Raw genomic sequence first — 23,005 nt, forward strand, 5'->3', positions numbered from 1 at the left:
CCATATATTAATTATTTTTGACCATGGAAATACTTTGGCTCTTTCCACACTATGTTTGGGGTTAGATTCCTAGAGGATACAGTTTCTTGTAGATTATAGGATGAACGTTTATTGAAAGTTTCAGAGTGTTGCATGCAGAGTTTATTGTGATCGCATCCTGCAAGAGAATGTGTCCATTGATAGTGTCGTACGTGCAGAATCTTCCGTCGGTCCAAGTATTACAGAAAAAGCTTTGTCGTGAAATTGTCCATAAAGTTATTCATAAATATCACATATATTGATTGTATTCTATTTTTCTTAATTTTCGAGAAAAAAATATTCCATCATTTAAAAAAAAGAGATTATAATGATTTAGCTAGTGTTTAAAAAACTATTTTGACTTTTAAAAAAATTATTTTTGTTTTTAACCCAGACTAGATTTTGATCCACACGTCCGTGCGGGTATTTTCTTTAGTTTTGATATTGTCTAAAATTTGTTTTATATGATTGAATGTAAAATATTTAAATATATATTTAATGTGTATTTTTAAACACAAAAAAATAATAGAAGATATCCAAGATAATTTATCGTGCCTTTAACAGTCAATAATAATAACCGATAATATATATATATATATATATATATATATATTCTTTCGTATAGAAGCAATAATGTATATATGCATGAAACTACATATTTATAAATATTTATATTTTACATTATAACGTGCCAGTTGGTGATATTAATTTATTACGTACATGTATTTTGTATGTTAAACATTTTTAATTCTTGGTAATGAATAATTCGGTATTGGATGCTATTTTATCTTTAATTTTTAAAAAATAATTCACAGATAATATTTTTACAATAAAATGTTTCATATTATTTTAAAATATCTAAAAGTATACCATGTTTGGTTAGTTAAACTTTTATTATTTTTTAACGCTGGAATTTTTCTACTATTTTGTAATAGAACATTTGTTTTACTATTATGAAGTTTTTCTAATAAAAGGAATATTCATGTTTTAAATATTTTATTAATTAAAAGATTAAAATATTTTCCGTTTATGTGATAGTATATATGAAAATTATATTCTGGTTGTTCATTTTATATATCCAGTTTCCTAATATTTAAATTTTAATCTAATATATGGTTAATCTAATTTTAAATATTTGTTTTTGATTACTTGTATATATTTTCAATTAGTTTAGAAAACATCAAAATATCTTATATATTTTGTATATTTTTGGATATTAAATCTAAAACTAATTAATATACTTAAGTATATAAGTCTGATTGGATATATTTGAATACTCAAAATATTTGGTTCGGATCCGGTTCTGATTTTTTAGATACCAAAATTTTAAACATGTTCAGATATTTAATCAGTTTGGATTTGACATTATTTTCAGATTGGATTCAGTCAAATTCTTTGTATTCGGATTTTTGTCATACTTAATTTTGGAAATCAATTTTTAAGATTTTGTGTCGAAAATCATTATGTATGTTTATTATTAAGAAGGTGGTTGGTTATAACAAACAATTTATATTATTTTTGTACTTAATGATATGATTTAGTTTAAAGATTAATTTATAAACGAAATATTGATATATTTAATATAATGAATGTGTAAACATAAAAACTATATACTATATCCAAAAAAAAATTCTTGATGTGACAACACAAAGTTCTTGATATGCAATTGAGTTTGTGTATGTGTAATAGTGTTGATTTCAAACCATAGGTTTGTTTGATGATGAAATAATTGTTTATTCTAGGCAAATGTATTTGAAATAAGTTAGGTTATAAACTAGCTATTATTCACCTAAATTAAAAAATATGAAATTTTCTCTATACACAATTTCTCTATATAGAGTCTAGATGTTTGACGTCAAAGTACATTATTTGTTATTGTTTGGCTCACTGATTAATCGGTTAATAATTAGTAAATTATAGTAATAAATGATTGTACTAAATTAATAGTTATTATCTTGGTGGCATTAGATGTAAATTAAATAGATAGTTTAAGGGTAAATTTCTATTTGTACTTCTATTTTAATAGATTAGAGGATACAGTTTCTTGTAGATTATAGGATGAACGTTTATTGAAAGTTTCAGAGTGTTGCATGCAGAGTTTATTGTGATCGCATCCTGCAAGAGAATGTGTCCATTGATAGTGTCGTACGTGCAGAATCTTCCGTCGGTCCAAGTATTACAGAAAAAGCTTTGTCGTGAAATTGTCCATAAAAGTTATTCATAAATATCACATATATTGATTGTATTCTATTTTTTTTAATTTTCGAGAAAAAAATATTCCATCATTTAAAAAAAAGAGATTATAATGATTTAGCTAGTGTTTAAAAAACTATTTTGACTTGTAAAAAATTATTTTTGTTTTTAACCCAGACTAGATTTTGATCCACACGTCCGTGCGGGTATTTTCTTTAGTTTTGATATTGTCTAAAATTTGTTTTATATGATTGAATGTAAAATATTTAAATATATATTTAATGTGTATTTTTAAACACAAAAAATTAATAGAAGATATCCAAGATAATTTATCGTGCCTTTAACAGTCAATAATAATAACCGATAATATATATATATATATATATATATATATTCTTTCGTATAGAAGCAATAATGTATATATGCATGAAACTACATATTTATAAATATTTATATTTTACATTATAACGTGCCAGTTGGTGATATTAATTTATTACGTACATGTATTTTGTATGTTAAACATTTTTAATTCTTGGTAATGAATAATTCGGTATTGGATGCTATTTTATCTTTAATTTTTAAAAAATAATTCACAGATAATATTTTTACAATAAAATGTTTCATATTATTTTAAAAATATCTAAAAGTATACCATGTTTGGTTAGTTAAACTTTTATTATTTTTTAACGCTGGAATTTTCTACTATTTTGTAATAGAACATTTGTTTTACTATTATGAAGTTTTTCTAATAAAAGGAATATTCATGTTTTAAATATTTTATTAATTAAAAGATTAAAATATTTTCCGTTTATGTGATAGTATATATGAAATTATATTCTGGTTGTTCATTTTATATATCCAGTTTCCTAATATTTAAATTTTAATCTAATATATGGTTAATCTAATTTTAAATATTTGTTTTTGATTACTTGTATATATTTTCAATTAGTTTAGAAAACATCAAAATATCTTATATATTTTGTATATTTTTGGATATTAAATCTAAAACTAATTAATATACTTAAGTATATAAGTCTGATTGGATATATTTGAATACTCAAAATATTTGGTTCGGATCCGGTTCTGATTTTTTAGATACCAAAATTTTAAACATGTTCAGATATTTAATCAGTTTGGATTTGACATTATTTTCAGATTGGATTCAGTCAAATTCTTTGTATTCGGATTTTTGTCATACTTAATTTTGGAAATCAATTTTTAAGATTTTGTGTCGAAAATCATTATGTATGTTTATTATTAAGAAGGTGGTTGGTTATAACAAACAATTTATATTATTTTTGTACTTAATGATATGATTTAGTTTATAGATTAATTTATAAACGAAATATTGATATATTTAATATAATGAATGTGTAAACATAAAAACTATATACTATATCCAAAAAAAAATTCTTGATGTGACAACACAAAGTTCTTGATATGCAATTGAGTTTGTGTATGTGTAATAGTGTTGATTTCAAACCATAGGTTTGTTTGATGATGAAATAATTGTTTATTCTAGGCAAATGTATTTGAAATAAGTTAGGTTATAAACTAGCTATTATTCACCTAAATTAAAAATATGAAATTTTCTCTATACACAATTTCTCTATATAGAGTCTAGATGTTTGACGTCAAAGTACATTATTTGTTATTGTTTGGCTCACTGATTAATCGGTTAATAATTAGTAAATTATAGTAATAAATGATTGTACTAAATTAATAGTTATTATCTTGGTGGCATTAGATGTAATTAAATAGATAGTTTAAGGGTAAATTTCTATTTGTACTTCTATTTTAATAGATTAGATGTACACTCTATATATATATATATATATGTGTGACATTAACAAATTAGATTGGTTATTAAATTGTGGGTGGGTGCAATTTTATTCTTACGTAAGGTAGGTCCGCCTCTGATCTTACATATTCATGTTTTCATATTAGGTGTGGATCATTGGATCTGTTGGAATTAGTTCTTAAATTCTTATTGAATCTTATTCCGTTTGGATAAGTTTTAGATTTGATTTTTCTGAGTAGAAAGTTTTGAACCAATATATGTATCTATTAATTTTTAATTTATTTTTTGTTAGAGTTTCTTACAAATATTCTCAACATTTTTATTTGGTAGCACGATCACATATATTATAAGATTTCTAACCAATAGTTTTGACATAGTATCAGTTTAATTTGGAAACCTAAAAAAAAATATAAATGATTTTAACTTTTATGATAAGATTTTTAGCGATGCACATTCACTAGACCATGAATTAAACAATTATGGGAAAATATATTTATATATGTTAATGTAAATCTGTAAAGTGATATGTAACATTCTGATTAGGTATTAGCTTTGACTTTTGCTTCAATGTACATTGTAATAGTGACCCTAAATATTACCAAATAGAATGGGCTCATCAAAGGCTACTTATGAGTATCTCTGCAAATAGTATTGTAGAATACAATTTGAAATTAAAAAGTATAGCAAAAATGAAGAAATGGCAAGTTTTTGTTGTGGTCATATCCCTATTCGTCCATTTGGCGGCGTCACGTGTAGAAACTATTATTGAGGGGAGAACGGTGGAGATGACCAATAAGCTTTTTGAAGGTATTCGTGGGAGGAGAACAGTGGAGATTATCAATAAGCTCGGTGGTGGCTTAACATTAACACTCTATTGTAAGTCTAAGGATAACGATCTCGGTGTCCAAACTCTCGCACCGGATAGTAGTTGGTCATTCAAGTTTACACCAGCATTTTTTGGCACAACTCGCTTTTCTTGTAATTTTAAGTGGGGTAGAGAATCCCATTGGTTTGATATCTATGATGATGACAGAGATGTTGGTGATAAGCAATGCTATTTGTGTTCGTGGAATATATACAATGGTAGTCAGGGTGGTTTTACATGCAGATTTCAGGAGAGTACCGGTAGATATGACATATGTTATGTTTGGGATAAGTAATTTACATATATATATATATATATATATATATATATACTATTACATTTCTGAAATCTGAATTTCTTTGAAAATTCATGATTTGATTAAACTATATACTGTAATCATACAGAATTATCCATATTCGATGATAAATTTACTTCATATGCTTTTTTTTAGAAAAAAGAATCCGAACAAAGTGAAACAAAATAAAACTGAAATACATATATATTGCAAACTTTATAAAGACTAATCCAACTTTAAATGGACAATTGGGTAAACATTGATATTCAACCATAAAGCATTAATATAATTTTGTTTCAATACAATGTAGTGAACCAATTACACTATATCTATCCAGTGTATCTAGTACTTATAAAGAAGTCGTCCAGCAAAGAAAACTTCACTATTTAATTTTAGTTAGATGATTTATGTGTAAGTCGTTTCAGATTACTTTTACAATTGAAAAATAAAATTTAAATATTTAATTTTATCCTAACGACTTACACGGAAATCTTCCGATAAACGACTTACACGAAAGTCTTTCGATAAACGATTTAAACATAGTCTTTTGTACTATCCAATGTTTGACGTCGACCGAAAGACTTCCGTGTAAGTCATCCAGATAAAATTAGATACTTAAGTTCTATTTTTAAATTGCAAAAGTAACCTGAAATGATTTACATTGAAATCGTCTAATTATAATTAAATATTAAAGATTTATTTTTCTGTTGGACGACTTTCTTGTAAGAATGAAAATTCAACATCTTTGTCATCTTAGTATAAAAATATTTTAAAAAACAAATTTGTATCAAAATTTTAAATTTTTTTGTATTAATCAAAACGGATGAGATATTAGTAAGTATTCGTAAATATCTGCAAATATCTATTAATTTTTCGGATATCCATTTTTTCCGTATATTCGTATTTTTCTGAAGCAAAAAAAGATAAAAAATTATACATTCGTAACATACAAAGAAAATCAAAAATACCTTCAAAATTTCGGATATCTGATATGTGCCCAGTCCTAATTTATTTATTTTAGTAGATTTTAAAATATCTTTGAAAATTAACGATAGATTTGACAAAAATCTTAACCGAAATCATATAAAATTATTCATAATCGATTAGATTTTAATTTGGATATAATTTATTTATAAACAGATTTTCCAAAGAAAAAAAAAACTTAAAAATGAACCAAAATCAGATTAAATCTATATTGCTAACCTTGTGTATGAGTAAGTCAACTTAAATTGACGATCCCCAAATATTGATATTCAACCATTAGCAAGAACAGGCTACAAGTTCAGTGTTCAAAAAACCGGTAATGCGCATGATCGTAACAGATCTAAATTATTTTTTGAAACCAACAATTTCATATAAAGCGTCTACTTACCACCTAGCGATTTTTGAGCATTTCAATGAAGAAAATAATGCCGTTGATTAATTTATTCCTCAGATAGGGATCCAAAAGAATAATTTTTGTTTTTCAGGTGTTTCAAAGGAAAATATTAGTTAAGTAATTTTTAATAAATAATATTTTTTCATAATCATTTAGGCAAAACAAGGTAATAGAATATACAGCATCTTTTTAAATAATGTATTTGGACTTACGTTTGTGAGTAATGGTGAAGAAAAATATGTATGGAAGTGTTGATGAACGATAAAAAAATAATAAAAGTATAAAAAATTAAACACATGAAATCACTGGATCTAAACTTTTTTAACTGAATGCAAAATTTTAATATTACATTAAATATCTAAAAGAATTATTTACATAAAACTATTGAATTCTTAAATTCTTATTGAATCTGGTTCCATTTCGAATAGTTTTAGATTTATTTTTTCAGAGTATAAAGTTTTGAACCAATATATGTATCTATAAATTTTTAATTTTTTTTTGTTAGAGTTACTTACAAACATATCTCAACATTTTAATTTGGTAGCACAATCAGATACATTACAAGATTTCTAACCAATAGTTTTGACGTAGTGTCAGATTAATTTTCAAATCTAAAACAAAACAGAAAGAAATATCAATGACTTTATCTTTTATGGGAAAATATATTTATATATATGTTAATGTAAATCTTTAAAGTGATATGTAACATTTTAATTAAGTATTAGCTTTGACTTTTGTTTCAATATACATTGTACTATTGACCCTATAAATTTCCAAAATAGAATCAACACCGAGATGGGCATATCAAAGGCTTACTATGAGTACCAATACAAATAATATTCGTAGAATACACTGTGAACTTAAAAAGTATAGCAAAAATGAAGAAATTGCAAATTTATCTGATGGTCATATCCATATTCGTCTCTTTGGCGGCGTCACGGGTGGAAATTTTTGATAGGGAGAGAAAGGTGGAGATTACCAATAAGCTTGGTGATGGCTTAACACTAACACTCCATTGTAAGTCTAAGGATGACGATCTCGGTGTCCAAACTCTCGCACCGGATAGCAGTTGGTCGTTCAAGTTTTCACCAGCTGTTTTCAAGGTAACACTCTTTTTTTGTAATTTTAAGTGGGCTGGAGAATCCCATTGGTTTGATATCTATGATGATAACAGAGATGGTGATGGTGGGGATTTTCCATGCTACTTATGTCGGTGGAATATAAACCGTAGTCAGCCATGCAGAGCTGATAACAATAGATTTGTCAAACAATGTTATGATTGGAATAAGTAATTTACATATATATATAGTTTCTTTATTTTATTACATTCCTGAATTTATTTAAAGATTGATGATAGATTTGATTAAACTCTGGACTGTAATCATAGAAAATTATCCATATTCCGTGATAATTTACTTTGGATGTTTTTTTTAGAAAAAAACCGAACAAGGAGAACCAAAATAAGACTGAAATCCACATTGCAAACCTTATATAGGACTAATCCAACTTTAAATGGACAATGCATTAAATATTGATATTTAACCATAAATCAGTAATATACTTTTGTTTCAATACAATATGGCGAACCATTTATATATTTTTATGAAAGAACAAATTAAATTAGCAATTGTCTAGGTGGTGGCTTAACAATAATCCTCTATTGTAAGTCTAAGAATAACGATTTCGGCGTCAGAACTCTCCAACCGGATAGTCCTTGGTCATTTTATTTTAGACCAAATATTTTGGAACAACCCTCCTTTATTGCCGTTTAATGTGCTCTCGAGAAGGATAATCATTTAATATTTATAAAGATTACAGAGATGGTGTTCGTAAGAGTAACCCATGTGTCGAGTGTGCGTGGAATATAGACCGGAATAGGCCATGCAGATTTAACCAAAAAAACAAATGTATTTGACCTATGTTATAATTGGAACAAGTAATTTGCATATGTATTCTTTTTTCTTTATTTTAGTTAAATTTCTGCAACTTGAATTTATTTGAAAATTAATGATAGATTCGATTAAACTCTAAACCGAGATAATACAAAATTAACCATATTCAGATTTTACATTTTATATTATTTATACATAAATATAACTTTTAGAAATAAATCGGAACACCTTGAACCAAAATTAGATTAAAATCCATATTTCAAACCTTATAATATAAGAATAATCCAACTTGGAATGGACAATGCGTAAATATTGATTTTCCTTTTCAACCAGAAACCATAATATTACTTTTGTTAAATAAATGTACTAGATTCTTGATCCGCGCTTAAAAAGCGCGGATAGACTTTTTGTTGTTTTTTCTACAAATAAATCGGTATATTTTTTATTTTGATTATATAAACTGTCACATGATCAAGTTCAGTTACACGAATATGTTTTTTGTTACTTAATTATATAAAAATATCGGTATATGAATTGTGGATTTTTTCTATAAACTGTAAATAAGTCATATGGTTTGATTATATAGAATAAGAAACAAAACATAAATGTTATAGTGCGTTGCAGTATGACCAATTTTAATTTTACAATGTCTCACATAACCTTTTTATATTTTAAATAAGCTAAAGTTTTTTTGTTACTTGAAATTTGTATTTGGGAAAGATTTTAGATTTACCAATTATATTGTCCATAATTTTTTCTAAACATATAAAGTGGATATATTTTTGTTCGGTTATGTGATAAATTAGTAAAATCTTTTTGATACAAAATTTCTATATCTAATATTACTTTTAAAATTATTGCATAAAAATATCTTTAGAAAAATATAATTGTTACCAAAACATAAAAATATGTTTTTTATTTTTTCGGTTCAAGAAATATAGGAAACGTTCGATTATTTATGAATTTGGATTTAATTTTTGGTTTGGATAGCAATGTTAGGAACCTGTTAAAATTTCGAGTTCAATTCAACTATGGTATAATTCTTTTTTGGAAAATTAGAGTAATTGGGGTAAAATGATATTTTTCAAATTTCTGGATAAGATAACAGATAGTTCAGATAAATATAGATATTTTTGATAAAAATATTTAGGTGATTCTATTCTAGCATAAAATTAAAATGCTTTTAAATATTTTGGATAAAAATAGTAGGGTAATCTTTTTTTGGGTAGTTCGGTTTATTGGTAGTAGTTTTAGAATATTTGATTTTAAAAAAAAAATATATTCTAAAACTATTTAAAGTATATAAACTGTATTTTGAATATTTGGAATTTGGTTTCTAATTTAGCTCTGATTTGATTTTAGTTTTTTTCTGTCCCCAATATATAGACTTCTGTTTTAATTGTATTGATTCAAAACTCACAAATATGTATAACGATTATTAACACACATCATAATTCTTCTCAAAACTAACCGTTAACATATATCAACATTCCTCTATTTCAATAAATGTTCAAACGCACAAATATGTATAACGCACATCATAATTCTTCTCAAAACTCAAACATTTAATATACATAAAATTAATTATGTATAAATTATATACAAATTTTATAAATAATTTTATAAAATTTTGGTCAGTAAAAGAAATCCACTTTGAAAATATGGGTCAAAATCTTGTAAACTGTGAATATTCCTTTGTTTCAATACAGTGTTATATATTATTTTCTTCTTTTTGTAACAACAATACAATGTATTCAACCAATTTCAATTTGGGACAAAATCAATGTCCTCATGTACATCTCATCGAAGACTTGCTATATATACCAATGCGAAAGAAACAAACATCATTCACAATATTCAATTCTTTAAAACATGGCAAACATCCAAAGAACACAAGTTCTTGTGGTAATAATAATATCTCTACTCAGCCGATTAGCTCTCTTACAAGCTGAAACCATTGCTTTAGATGTTCATCCAAATATCTCTACTCTTAAATCAATAGTGAGGATAACAAATCGCCTCGGTGATGGTTCCACATTAAACCTCCACTGCAAGTCCCCAGACGACAATCTCGGTCTCAAAATTCTAGCTCCGAATAAATCTTGGTCGTTTACGTTTAGACCAAATATTTGGGGGACGACAGTATTTTATTGTCATTTCACATGGTCTGAAGGACACTCAACACACTTTTATATATACGATGATATCAGAGATGGTGTTCATAGAGGTATTCCATGTATCTACTGTTTCTGGGATATAAGTAAAGATGGGCCATGCAGGTTCAACCAAGCAACCGATGCATTTGATATATGTTATTATTGGAACGGGGATCCAAAACAATAGTTTTGTCTTATTATTATTTTCCTTGTGTTTTCTGAACTTTTTATTTTCTTGTGTGGCACGAAATGTTTTTAATAAAGAATGAATGTTTCATAATCGTTTGGGAGAAACAAGGAAACGAAATATTATAAGATACGAAAATATATCAATTTAATAATCATTTAGATAATTTCAACTTGGATTTGCGTTTATGAGTAGTTGTGAAGAAAAACATGGCAGTGTGTTAAACAATAGGATATGCAATTGGCTAGCGAATTGTTTGTGTAATCAAATATTCAAAAGAGCATATAGATGATAATTAGATGCTTTGTAAAAGATTAGCTTCTAATCGAACATGTAGATGATGTCTAGACTAATTTTTAAAAAAATTGCCGTAGACAAATTTTCACTTATAACTGCGACATGTATAGACTATAGTTAGGAGTTTGGATAGTAAAGCTGCAACCGTGCGTATGGTATATATTTATTTATGTAAATTAGCTTTTGTTGTTGAGAGAAGTAACGAGGAAGATTGTAATCGAAACTTTTAAAAATGATCAAAGCAAAAGCACTCGACTTTCTCTGTGTCCATTGGAATAAGCATCAGTAGTATTTCACGATCATCCATCGTTACAACACTTTCACTTTATTTTAAATTACACTGTCTTTTTTTTTTTTTTTTTCTTTTTTTTTGGTCAAAAAATTACACTTTCTTTCTTTATTTGTTTTTCTTGTTGTAATTGTATTAAGATTTAATATGTACATTCACGATCTGCGCTCGGGGACGATCACATTTACCTCCATCTTCCACATTCTTCTTTACCGTCTTTCTAATGTAACCGTTGCTGAGGTAGTCTTCGTCTTCGGCATAGGATCTGCTCTCGGGGACGATCAGTCTTCTTGCTCTGTTTTGGTGAAACAGAACTTTATCCTCTGTTTTTCTCTGGTTTGTCTTAAATGGGCCAAAACATAACGGCCTTGAAGAAGTTATCTTCTTAACGTGGAATTAGTTCAGTGTCGGAAGATGAGAAGATACTGGAGTTGGAATCAGAAGGAGACGACAAAGAGCCAAAAGAACCGATCTTAGTGAAGTTTCCGGTCAGGAAATGATTTCGGCCTCAAAATTCTAGCTCCGAATAAGCTTTGGTCGTTTACGTTTAGACTTTAGACCAAATATTTTGGGGGACGACATTTTTTACTTGTCATTTCACGTGGCCGCGAGGACACTCAACACAATTTGATATATACAATGATATCAGAGATGGTGTTAATAGGCGTACTCCATGTATCCACTGGTCAAATAAAGCAAAGATGGGCCATGCAGGTTCAGCCAAGCTACTAATGCCTTTGATGTATGTTATTATTAAAACGGAGATCGAAAAGAATAGGTTTTCTTATTACTGTTATTATTTTTTCTTGTGTTGCATGAAAATTTTAGTAAAGAATGAGTGTTTTATAATCGTCTGGGGAAACAAAGAAACAAAATATAAGATACGAATATACCATTTAAATATAATCATTTGTCATTTCAATTTGGATATATGTTTGTGTGTAATTGTGAAGAAAAACATGTATGGAAGTGTGTTAAATAAACAACATGAAATGAAATTTGGCCAATGAGTTTGTGTGATCAATATTCAAAATTCGTTAGATGATACTTAGACTCTTAGCGTCTACCTTGACGTTTAAATGTCTGTTTTAACCAATTTTTTTTTTGAATTATCGTAGAAAACTCATTTCATTTATAATCGATTTGGTGTCTAAATCAATTTTATAACATTTATAATCAAGTAAAATAAAAATACAAATTTAAAGAAACAGATTTTAGAACATAGACATTTACCCTAAAATATTTTATTTTATTTTAAATATTGTTATTTAAATTAACTTTTCCATGAAGCAAAGGTAAATAGATAAAACTATTACAATGACTAAAGTTGCCAATACAGGTTTTTTAGATTTTTAAAACCTGAATTACTTTTAAAATTAATTGTAGATTTGATTAAACTTTGAACCAGAACATACATAATTAACTATATTCTGATTTTATTTTAGATACTATTTATTTTCAATAAACTAATTTTAGAAAAATATCCAAAAAACTGAAATCCATATTGGAAACCTTAATTGAGTAACTAATCCAACTTTAAATTGACAACGCTTTAACATTAATATTCTCTAAACCGAGATCATGGATACTAAATTAACCTTATTCAGATTTTACATTGTATACTATTTATTCATAAACACAATTTTTAGAAATAAATCGGAGCACATTGAACTAGAATTAGATTGTTGAATGGACAATGCATAATATTTATTTCCTTTTCTAAACCAGAAACCATTAATATTACTTTGTTACAGAAAATGTATTCAAAACTCACAAATATGTATAACGATTATTGACGCACATCATAATTCTTCTCAAAATTAACCGTTAACATTCATCAACATTCCTCTGATTCAATAAATGTTCAAAACGCACAAATATGTATAACGCACATCATAATTTTTCTCAACTCTAACATTTAACATACATAATATTAGTTATGCATACAAATTTAAATTGCAAAATTATGTACAAAATTTATAATTAATATTCAATAAAATTTTGGTCAATAATTTTTTTTTTCGCTTTGAAAACTCGGGTCAAAATCTAGTAGATTGTGAATATAATGTTATATTTTCTTTTCTTTCTTTCTTTTTGTAACGCAATACAATATATTCAGCCGATTACAATTTGGAACACAATCAATGTCTTCATGTACATCTCATCGAAGACTTGTTATATATACCAATGCAAAAGAAACAAACATCATTCGCAACATTCAATTCTTTTAAAAATGGCAAATGTCCAAAGAACACGAGTTCATGTGGTAGTAATATTTCTACTCATCCAAATAACTCTCTTACAAGCGGAAACCATTGCTTCAGATGTTCATCCAAATATCTTTTCTCGTAAATCAGTAGTGAGGATCACAAATCGCCTCGGAGATGGTTCGACATTAAACCTCCATTGTAAGTCCCCAAACGACGATCTCGGCCTCCAAATTCTAGCTCAGCATAAGTTTTGGTCATTTACGTTTAGACCAAATATATGGGGGACGACGTATTTTACTTGTCATTTCACATGGCCTCAAGGACACTCAACACACTTTGATATATACGATGATATTAGAGATGGTGTTAATAGGCGTACTCCATGTATCTACTGTTTCTGGGATATAAGTAAAGATGGGCCATGCAGGTTCAATCAAGCAAGTAATCTCTTTGATATATGTTATTATTGGAACGGGAAACGAAAAGAATAGGTTTTCTTATTGTTATTTCTCTTGTGTTGCAAAGAAAATTTTTGGATAATGTTTCATAATCATTTAGGCAATTGTGAAGAAACCTTATATAAGAATTAATATCCCCGACATGTCACATGTGGTACCAATGCAATATGTATCATGTTCGCACACGCGGCCAAATCGGCCGATTTTGCGGTGCTGCGACGCCATGAGGTGACTCTCAGTAGCGATTCTATCAAACTCGGCCAACAAATCTGGTTTATCAAAATAATTCAAGTTTTTATGTGCTTAGGTGTTTACAACTATATGTTAAGTAACGCAAATGATAAGAAAACTCAGAAAACTAGATCGGTTACGTTAAAATGATATGCGGCTGCGCTGGAATAAATTTACAGTGTAAATGGAAGCCCTACAAAGAAGAAGATGAAGTATTTACGAGTTTACAGTATAACATACTACTAAACCACAATGATACTTTGGTCTATCTCTATAAAATAAATACAAAATGCATATGAATATCCGAAAGTTAAGAAATATTTTCAAAATTAATCCCCAATTAATTTCCAATTTTCTCTTAACTCTCTAGCCCGGACCGTCCCTCCAACTCATGCCTAGTTTCGAACATCTATATGTATTATTTGTGTATCCTTTATACATTGATTCGACCAATACAGCATAATTTATTTACTTAGAGCATTAGTGGAGTATTATTTTTTCTATATTTTATACTAAAATTGAGTAATTTCTATTATATACTCCATTAATGGTGTAAGTAATAAGTGGATGGATAATACAAGTATACTATAGGAAACCAAAGATGCATTGTTTGAAGTTTCGATTGTTTTTTTATTATATTAAGTTTGAATTGAAGCGGCAACCGTGCGTGTGATATATATTTATTTATGTAAATTAGCTTTTGTTGTTGAGAGAAGTAATGTGGAAGATTGTAATCGAAACTTTTAAAGATGATCAAAGTGAAAAAAAGGAGAAGTAAAGCAAAAGCTCTCGACTTTCTCTGTTCCCACTGAAGCATCAGTACTTCATGTTCATCTATATTTACAACACTTTCACTTTATTTTAAAATTACACTTTCTTTTCTTTATTTTCTGCAAATTTTAATATTTTTTGCACAATCCGCTTAAATAAACCCTTTGCTTCTCATTTGGATATCGAATTTCTTGATTCTTTTTCTTCTTTTTTTATACATAACAAACACTTTCACATATCATCGATTCTATGTTTTATTATTTGACACGCTTTATATATCTTATATAAATATGCGTGACTTTAGTTGACATCTATCTTATTAAAAGAGAAGTACCCAATAAAAAATACCCCTTAATTTTCAGTTATATTTACAATGGCATGCCACTGAGAATTAACTAAGTTTCCTATTTTAATGCTTGTCTTTTTCAGTTTATTTAATGTGTTTTCCAAAATTATTGTTGTCTTTTCTAATTTAGATTCCTTAATTATTGTTGTCTTTTCTGATTAATAAATGTATATTTTCCTAATTTGAATTTAAATAATAGATTTAAACATTTAATTTTTTTTCTAATTTAAATAATAAATTTCCTTAATCATATATTAACCAAAATCGATTTCTCTATATATTTTGTATTAACTTATTAAATATTAAAATCACATAACATAATCAATTTATATAACATATAAATATAATATAAATAATTTATTCATATATTATTAGTATAATGGTTTCAAAATATAAGTTCAATTAATTATAAATATTGGATTTGTTTATATGATATACTGTGATATAATAGACAATTAAAATCATAAAATAATTATTTAACATAATAAATAAAAAAATATTTTTAAAAATGTAATATTAACAATAATGTTATAGAGTTTAATGTACATATATATATTATATCATTAGTACACAGAAAAAATTAAAGTGAAAAAAATATTTATACAGTTACGGGTCGAATCTATAAATAAATAACAACAGCGCAAGATTATTTTCTTTAATAAATTTATTTTAATATAAATTATAGTTCTAAATATGTTTATATATTTTATATTTTTATAAATTTATTTTATTTGTTTATAAGAGATGCTAAGATTTTAGAATTAAAAAAATATGACCCGCTTTTATATTATTTTAGTTAGAAAATTTAAATTTTATATCTGAATATTTAATTAAATTTTTAATTTTAACTTTTTATTATTACTACCAAATTTTATTTTTAGTCTAAAATTTATGTTTAAAATATCGTAAATTCATCATTTAATATAAACAAAAAAACTAAAAATATAAAATAAACACCCGTCCGGTCGGACGGGTCAAGGTCTAGTGATTATTTATAGTTGAAGGCTTGAAGCTGAATTTTATATACTAAACAATATAGTAAGTCTCCCAGGTAACTAAAATAAATACACAGTTTTTACTAGTTAGTACTTGAAATCTTTAAAGTATTGACATAATTAATTAATTTGCAACTACTCTAACGATGATTTCTGTTTTATGCGTTTGATCTAAGGAAAAGAAGCTCATCATATGTAGATTTTCATAATGGTTTGAACTTCAAATCACCTAAAAGTGTTTGCATTAATGAAAATTTGGATTTAAAGCATGTGATAGCTTTAAAACATAGAAAAAGAGTAAGTTGGAGCTTTGGGATCATCAACCACTATCAATTACTAGTATCATATGATCTTTCCACAAATCATTTATATGTGCACGTAACGGATCGAAAAAAATTTCGTCAATGTCACTGGACCACATAAAATTTTAGGGGCCCGTAAACAATTTACTTTAAAAAATGTTTTTTTTGTCAATTTGAGATTATATTTATAATTTTTTAATTCTTCATTTGATTGTGGTCAGGACCGCCGGACTGGAACTCAAAATTCTCTACTTTTACAATGGCCATTTGTATCAATATTTACATGTCAAAGTTGAAGTGTTGTTAAGTTTTTTAATCTCAACTAGATTTTGACCCGCGCTTTGGAAGCGCGGAATATTTTACGATGAAAAATTTCATTAATAATTTAACAAATATTTTGGTAATTTTCAAAGAGTGTGTATTTAAAATATTTTTGCATTTAAATCAGTGTTTTTAAATTCAACCCGATTGTGATTATACCGGTTAATCCGGAGATCTGACAATTCAATTTAGGCTTTTAAAATATACATATTAAAAAAATCACTAAAACCCGAGACTAATCGATTGAATTGATGGATAACCGATATGTAATCTAATTGGATTTAAATTGTAATAGTTTCATAATTTGTAATCTTATAATCCAAATTTTAAAGTTCATTATTTTGCAATTTATGAAATTATAACGTTTCTACAAAATTTTAAGAGAAAATGATATATATAAAATAACTAAGATTAATTATTATATTGTTTGGAAACATTGATAGTAGTATAAAAATATATTGTTTGGAAACATTGATAGTAGTATAAAGAAATAAGTATATTGTTTGGAAACATGGATAGTAGTATAAAGAAAGGAACATTAGTGATTTAATGTAGGTTTAACTATAAAGTATAAAGGTGTATTTAATTTAAAAACTTACAAAATAAATGTTAGGTCCAACAAAATGTTTCTGTTTTAATAAGATAGATAACAGTGTTTGTTCATACCCGACAATTGTCTCATGAACAGAACAAACGCATATTGAACTACTGTATATCTAAACCTAACCATTATGTCAGGTGAAAAACTAGAAATAGTTAATGTTTTTTTGGGCTAAATGTTAAGGTAAATAGTTAATATTTATTAGTATTATATATTTATCTTTTTTTAAAAGGGCATATTATATATTATGAGAAATATGATCGGATCATACTTTTACAAGCACAAAATTTACAAGACGACATATTGTAGTTACAAAACCAAACACAGACGTGGAGAAAGAATAACATGATACTAAAACTTTAAAATAAAATCGAAAACCTAAAGAAAAGTAACAAAGCTTCACATGATCAAACCAGCAAAAGTGGTTTCATACACAGGAAGTTCATCTTCGTACAGATTATGATGATGATGAGTTCCAACTAAATCCAGCTCAAACAAATCCGAACTGGAATCACTTGCAACATCATCATCTTCATACTCCTCGAGATCATTATTCTTAACCAAACTATTTTCATGTTTCTTGTGATAATCTCTCAAGAACTCTCTCGCAATCTCCTCCACTGATCTCCTCCCCCCATCTTCCACATTCTTCTTCACCGACTTTCTAACATAGCCGCTGCTGAGATAATCTTCTGCTTCGACGTAAGATCTGCTCTCGGGGACGATCACATTGACCGGAGAGAATCTAACGCTTCGTTTGATACGGCCAGATGATTTCTCGGAGCGTTTGTTAAGACAAGACCTGGAGAAGGAAGATGCTGAAGAACACGTCGTAGATGGATAACAATCAGTTGGTTTCCTGTAGAATTCAGAATCGTCGTAGCTCGTCTTCCGCGGATAACTCTTAACCGCCGTTGATTGTTTGCTGAACAAGGCATTGATGAAGTTAACGATTCGTACTCCAGGTGAAGCTGGAGTTTTTGGCTTCTTTTGATTACTCGAGCTCTTTGTAGATCTTCTGGTTCGAGCGTTCTCCCAATTCCCATCGTATCTCGTGATCTTGGGGACGTCAGAGGCGTAATCGTAGTCGTCGGAGACTCGGGTTGCTCTGTTTTGGTGAAACAGAGCTTTGTCCTCTGTTTTACTCTGTTTCGTCTTAATTGGGCCGAAACATAACGGCCTCGAAGAAGTTATCTTCTTACCGTGACTTAGTTCGGTGTCAGAAGATGAGAAGATACTTGAGCTGGAATCAGAGGAAGACGACACAGAGCCAAAGAACCGATCTTGGTGGATTTTCCGGTCAGGAACTGATCTGGTTACGCCGATGCTCTGTTTCTTAACAGAGCCGACAAAAGGGTGAGTCTTTTGGGTTTTATGATCGATGGAATTGTAGATTTCATCGAGGAGAGTGGAGGAGAATGACGGGTTTGTGGACTGTGCTTTGGTTCTATGCATGATTTGTTCTGAAGAAGAAGACAAAACTGTTTTGGTGTTTTTTTCTTCTTTGTCGGAAGATAGAGAGGAAGACGACGAATGAGAGAGAACACAGAGAGGGGTTATATATATATAAATGGCCGATCTCAGCGCGTGTTGTTCACTTAGACTTACCAGATGGACCACACTAGTGCGGTTTTCAATTAAGCATTTAGCAAGATCTTGATTACTTTAATTAAAATCATGTGCGTGATTAAGTTTAAGCAAAATGACTTCTCTACTACACCCACATTGCTTTGTCTAGACAAGGACAGGTTAAGGAACTGTACCTGTTTTGCGTCTTTTTCAGTTCTCTCACATGTTTCCTTCCATTCTTGTTCCTTGGTTGTTCCTCGTTTCATCAACACTTATGTCTTTATTTTGTTGTTAAAAAACACTTTTATGTCTTCTTGTTTCCATCCTATATCTTTGTCACACTTCGGTCGATGTTTTTTTTTTCATTTTATATGATCTCATTATGACATTCAGCTTCGAAAATCCCCTGTAAATACTGGACCTTAAAACTTAATACTTGTACAAATATAGAATCATACAAAACACAACAAGTGACGTAGTTCACAACAGAAACTTTGTTCTTGTTCTTTGTCAAAAAAAAATAGAAACTTTGTTGTTAATACCAAAAAATCCTTACAACATTAGTTAGAATGGATACAACTGTTAAGTCTTAGGGATGTGCGAGAAACATACTATTAAAGGGAAAGAAAATGGCACTGGGGGAGTCAGAGAATGAGTTGCTCAGGGAGAGACAATAAGATCTGACACAAAAAGAAAAAGGAAAGATACATTCATTCATTCACGCGGTGAAGCTCTCATCTCAACTGGTGGTTTGTGTGGGCTCCCACACGTGACTTGCCACGTGAACTATTCTTGTTGTTCTCCCCATATGGGACCCCTCGCACGTGTGGGCCTCCTCACCCCATGCGTACGGCACTTGTTCTAGGGGAATGGACCACTCTACTACTAATATAGGCTTGGGCCGTGTCTCCTCCAAAGACGAGAACTCACTGTAAAATGTTCTGTTAGCTCCCTCGCTCTTAACTACATTCTATCGTCCAGTCATTTTTATCATTCAACCATCAGTTCACGGATCATCTAAAAAATCAAAGCAGAGCCTGACAGTGTTGCATGTTGTATCATTTTCATGTCTCTTTATTTTTTGGATCCTATTTGAATAAAGATTACAGGAATGAATGATTATCTTATACGTTGTGGACACAATGCATTAAATTTAATGAACAGTCAACATATGCTTAGAGAGCTCAATAGTCGACATGGCAAGTGGGTGGAGGTGAAGATGATAATAACTTTGACCAGAAGTTTATTTATTTTGTTCCATTTAATCTCAAACATCAAGTTTTTATTTATTGCATCTCTGACATGTCAAGAAGTTTTTTTTTTTTTATTGCATCTCTGACATGTCAAGAAGTTGCAAGTAACCAAACTGTTCTCAGACTCAACAAAAGCTAAAGACAACATCTCACTCTCACTCTCTCTCTCTCTCTGTTGCACTCATTTAGAGTTCAGGCGCTGCACGTCTACAAGCTGGTAGAGATCTCCCCGACGCTGTTTACTCAATGGAAGACTTGTCCTAACATGGTAATAACCAAGATTCAATTAGATAAACAAAACAAAATAAATAAAAAACAAGAAAGTTATGGTGATTACCTTCGTTGTTCAAGGATAGAGTAATCAATCTCTGCTATGATGATTGCTTCCTCATGCTCAGTCGTCGCTAGAACTTCTCCAAACTGTTCAGATGTTTTTACGAGTTTAGTGCTTAACCAAAGCTTCATTATCAATCAACTAATAGCTTACAGGCCCGATGAGTGTGGAGTGTCCCCAAGCAGTGTAGCCAGCTCCTGAATCTCTGGCAGGTGAGCATGTGGCTACATATAGCTAAACAAAGCAGAGCATACGTAGTTCTATCAAATGCTCCAACGATTTTTACGGATAAGAGTCGATACTACAGTAAAGCTCCCCAGAGAGCAGAAGATAATACCTGATTATCCGTAGCCCTGAAATGAGACAAAAACAAGTCAGCCTCTGTAACTAACTAAACCAAGCAAGTTTTCATAGAGTAAGGAGATTGTGAAAATGTACCTTGCCCTTTGTAGTAACTCCCAATGGAGAGGTCCAGTTGTCATGTTAAATGCTCCTGGGTAGCACAGCAAATGAGCCCCTGAAAGTAAATAGAGAACAAACATGTAGTAGTAGATGATGATGATGATTGGAGGTTCTTTAACCAAACCCTGAAAGAATAGAAGCAGCAAGTATTTTCACTTGTATTAAAAAGTATTACCTCTTGCAGCATATATCATAGCTAGCTCCTGGAACCGGATGTCATAGCATATGCCTATTCCAATACGTCCCACATCTGCAACAATCCAACAAAACCCACTATTCTAAGACACGCTGCAATGCATTGGAGATTTTCACCATTTGAGTTAAGAACGTCCTAAATTTTATTGCCAATTGTTTTTTTTAGATTACTATAAGAATAAGTTTAGCTAAGATGATTGTTCATATATATATATATATATATATATATATATATATATAGCTTGGCAAAGATCATAGTGAAACCAGTGTCGACGATTGTTGGTGTCTCTCCGGCAGTAAGAGTTTTTGATTCCATGAAAGTAATCTTCCCGGGAATGTCTATATCAAATAAATGTATCTGTAGAGAGAGACACAAGTACAACGAACAATCAAGTACAACAAGATGTTCTGAAAACACTAATTACTTTCTTCTAAGGGAAGTTTTGAGATGAAAAGTTCCAACCTTTCGATGCTTAGCTTTGAGCTCACCATCAGAACCAAAGACACAGCAAGTGTTATACAAACGATCCCCGACTCTTTCGGGAATAGAGCCACCAATGATAGTGATCCCGAGACGTTTAGAAACTTCGGAAAGCATAGCGGTCGAAGGAGAAGCCTCACCACCACCTGCATCAATCTCTTCCGCGTAAACCGGGAAACTATCATTCGAATACGGACTGTTCCAAATCTCCTGAAAACAAAAACCTCGTTTGAGAAGCGAAGAGAAGAGATCACTTAAAAGCTTTTTATACTTTCTTTAACTTACAGGCAAGAGAACAAGCTTAGCTCCCTTGGAAGCAGCTTCTTCGATGGCCTTCTTGGCGTGAGAGATGTTTCTTGTTTTGTCGGCAGTCACAGATAGCTGACACAATCCGATGTTGAACTACAATTGAAACGTAAGATCTTATCATCAGATCGTGGAATTGATAGAAAAAACACAAAGAAATTAAGAGAAAGGAGATGACTTTGGTCAACGGAGGAGCTGGGAGGGGAAGAGCAGAGGGAACTCTGGCTTGTTCGGGTTTGAAAGAGGAAGCCATGGAGGAGATGGATCTTAGACCTGAGGTTGATGAAGATGGGAAGAGTTTTACGATCGATCTAAGTGATGGTTTAGGAAGAAAAACGGATTCGAGACGGGAAAGGGGATTAGGTTTTAGAAGATTCTTCGAATGGGAGAAGAGTGACGATGTAACTGCTGACTTCATTTGCGTTTTTCACTTTAGTGTATGATTCAGACAGATGACAAGAGGAAAACTAGTGTCGTGTTACAAATGTACGGTTCCGGTTCAACCGTTTCTTCATTACTATATCCGGGTTAAATTACAAAGGTGCATTCCGGTTTAAGATGAGTTAACAAGATTGTTAGCACAAAAATTGTTTAAGCTATTCCAAAGTTTGAAAAATTTAACGGAATTTGTTTAGATTTATTATCCAACCATAGTTCATCTCATAATCAATAACCAATCTATTTTCAACAACCCCAGATTCGAAAACGTACCAAACCGGGGTAATTGACTTTTTGTATTTGAAGAAAAGGATGGGCCTTAGTAAACCTGATTTAAAAGCCCACATAGCTAAAGATGGTC

The 23,005-nt window shown here is 29.5% G+C and overlaps 4 protein-coding genes across 5 annotated transcripts; 2 read left to right on the plus strand and 2 right to left on the minus strand.

Annotated features, from left to right (window-relative positions):
• The first annotated feature begins 10,296 nt into the window (after positions 1-10,296).
• On the plus strand, positions 10,297-10,785 carry LOC108836500 (S-protein homolog 4-like). Its single transcript, XM_018609655.2, has one exon. It carries the CDS (start codon positions 10,315-10,317, stop codon positions 10,783-10,785), a length of 471 nt encoding a protein of 156 aa, XP_018465157.2. The 5' UTR covers positions 10,297-10,314.
• Positions 10,786-13,586: 2,801 nt separating this feature from the next.
• Positions 13,587-14,072, plus strand: LOC108845637 (S-protein homolog 3-like). Its single transcript, XM_018618812.2, has one exon. The coding sequence runs from the start codon at positions 13,605-13,607 to the stop codon at positions 14,070-14,072; it is 468 nt and encodes a 155-aa protein (XP_018474314.2). The 5' UTR covers positions 13,587-13,604.
• Positions 14,073-17,832: 3,760 nt separating this feature from the next.
• LOC108846163 (protein BIG GRAIN 1-like D) lies at positions 17,833-19,131 on the minus strand. Its single transcript, XM_018619387.2, has one exon. It carries the CDS (start codon positions 19,059-19,061, stop codon positions 18,006-18,008), a length of 1,056 nt encoding a protein of 351 aa, XP_018474889.2. The 5' UTR covers positions 19,062-19,131; the 3' UTR covers positions 17,833-18,005.
• Positions 19,132-20,395: 1,264 nt separating this feature from the next.
• LOC108847186 (omega-amidase, chloroplastic) lies at positions 20,396-22,657 on the minus strand. Of its 2 annotated transcripts, XR_008943463.1 has the most exons (11): positions 22,385-22,657; positions 22,186-22,302; positions 21,883-22,110; positions 21,684-21,777; positions 21,400-21,474; positions 21,201-21,279; positions 21,100-21,115; positions 20,916-20,996; positions 20,766-20,848; positions 20,556-20,688; positions 20,396-20,485 (listed from the first exon to the last, which is right to left on the minus strand). XR_008943463.1 is itself a non-coding variant. In XM_018620376.2 (10 exons), the coding sequence occupies exons 1-10, from the start codon at positions 22,622-22,624 to the stop codon at positions 20,610-20,612; spliced, it is 1,092 nt and encodes a 363-aa protein (XP_018475878.1). In that variant the 5' UTR covers positions 22,625-22,657; the 3' UTR covers positions 20,396-20,609. The 2 variants fall into 2 exon arrangements, 1 of the variants encoding a protein (XP_018475878.1); XM_018620376.2 differs by having other exon boundaries at positions 20,396-20,688.
• Positions 22,658-23,005: the final 348 nt, after the last annotated feature.

Source organism: Raphanus sativus, chromosome 3, assembly GCF_000801105.2.
Source record: "Raphanus sativus cultivar WK10039 chromosome 3, ASM80110v3, whole genome shotgun sequence".
NCBI lineage: Eukaryota > Viridiplantae > Streptophyta > Magnoliopsida > Brassicales > Brassicaceae > Raphanus > Raphanus sativus.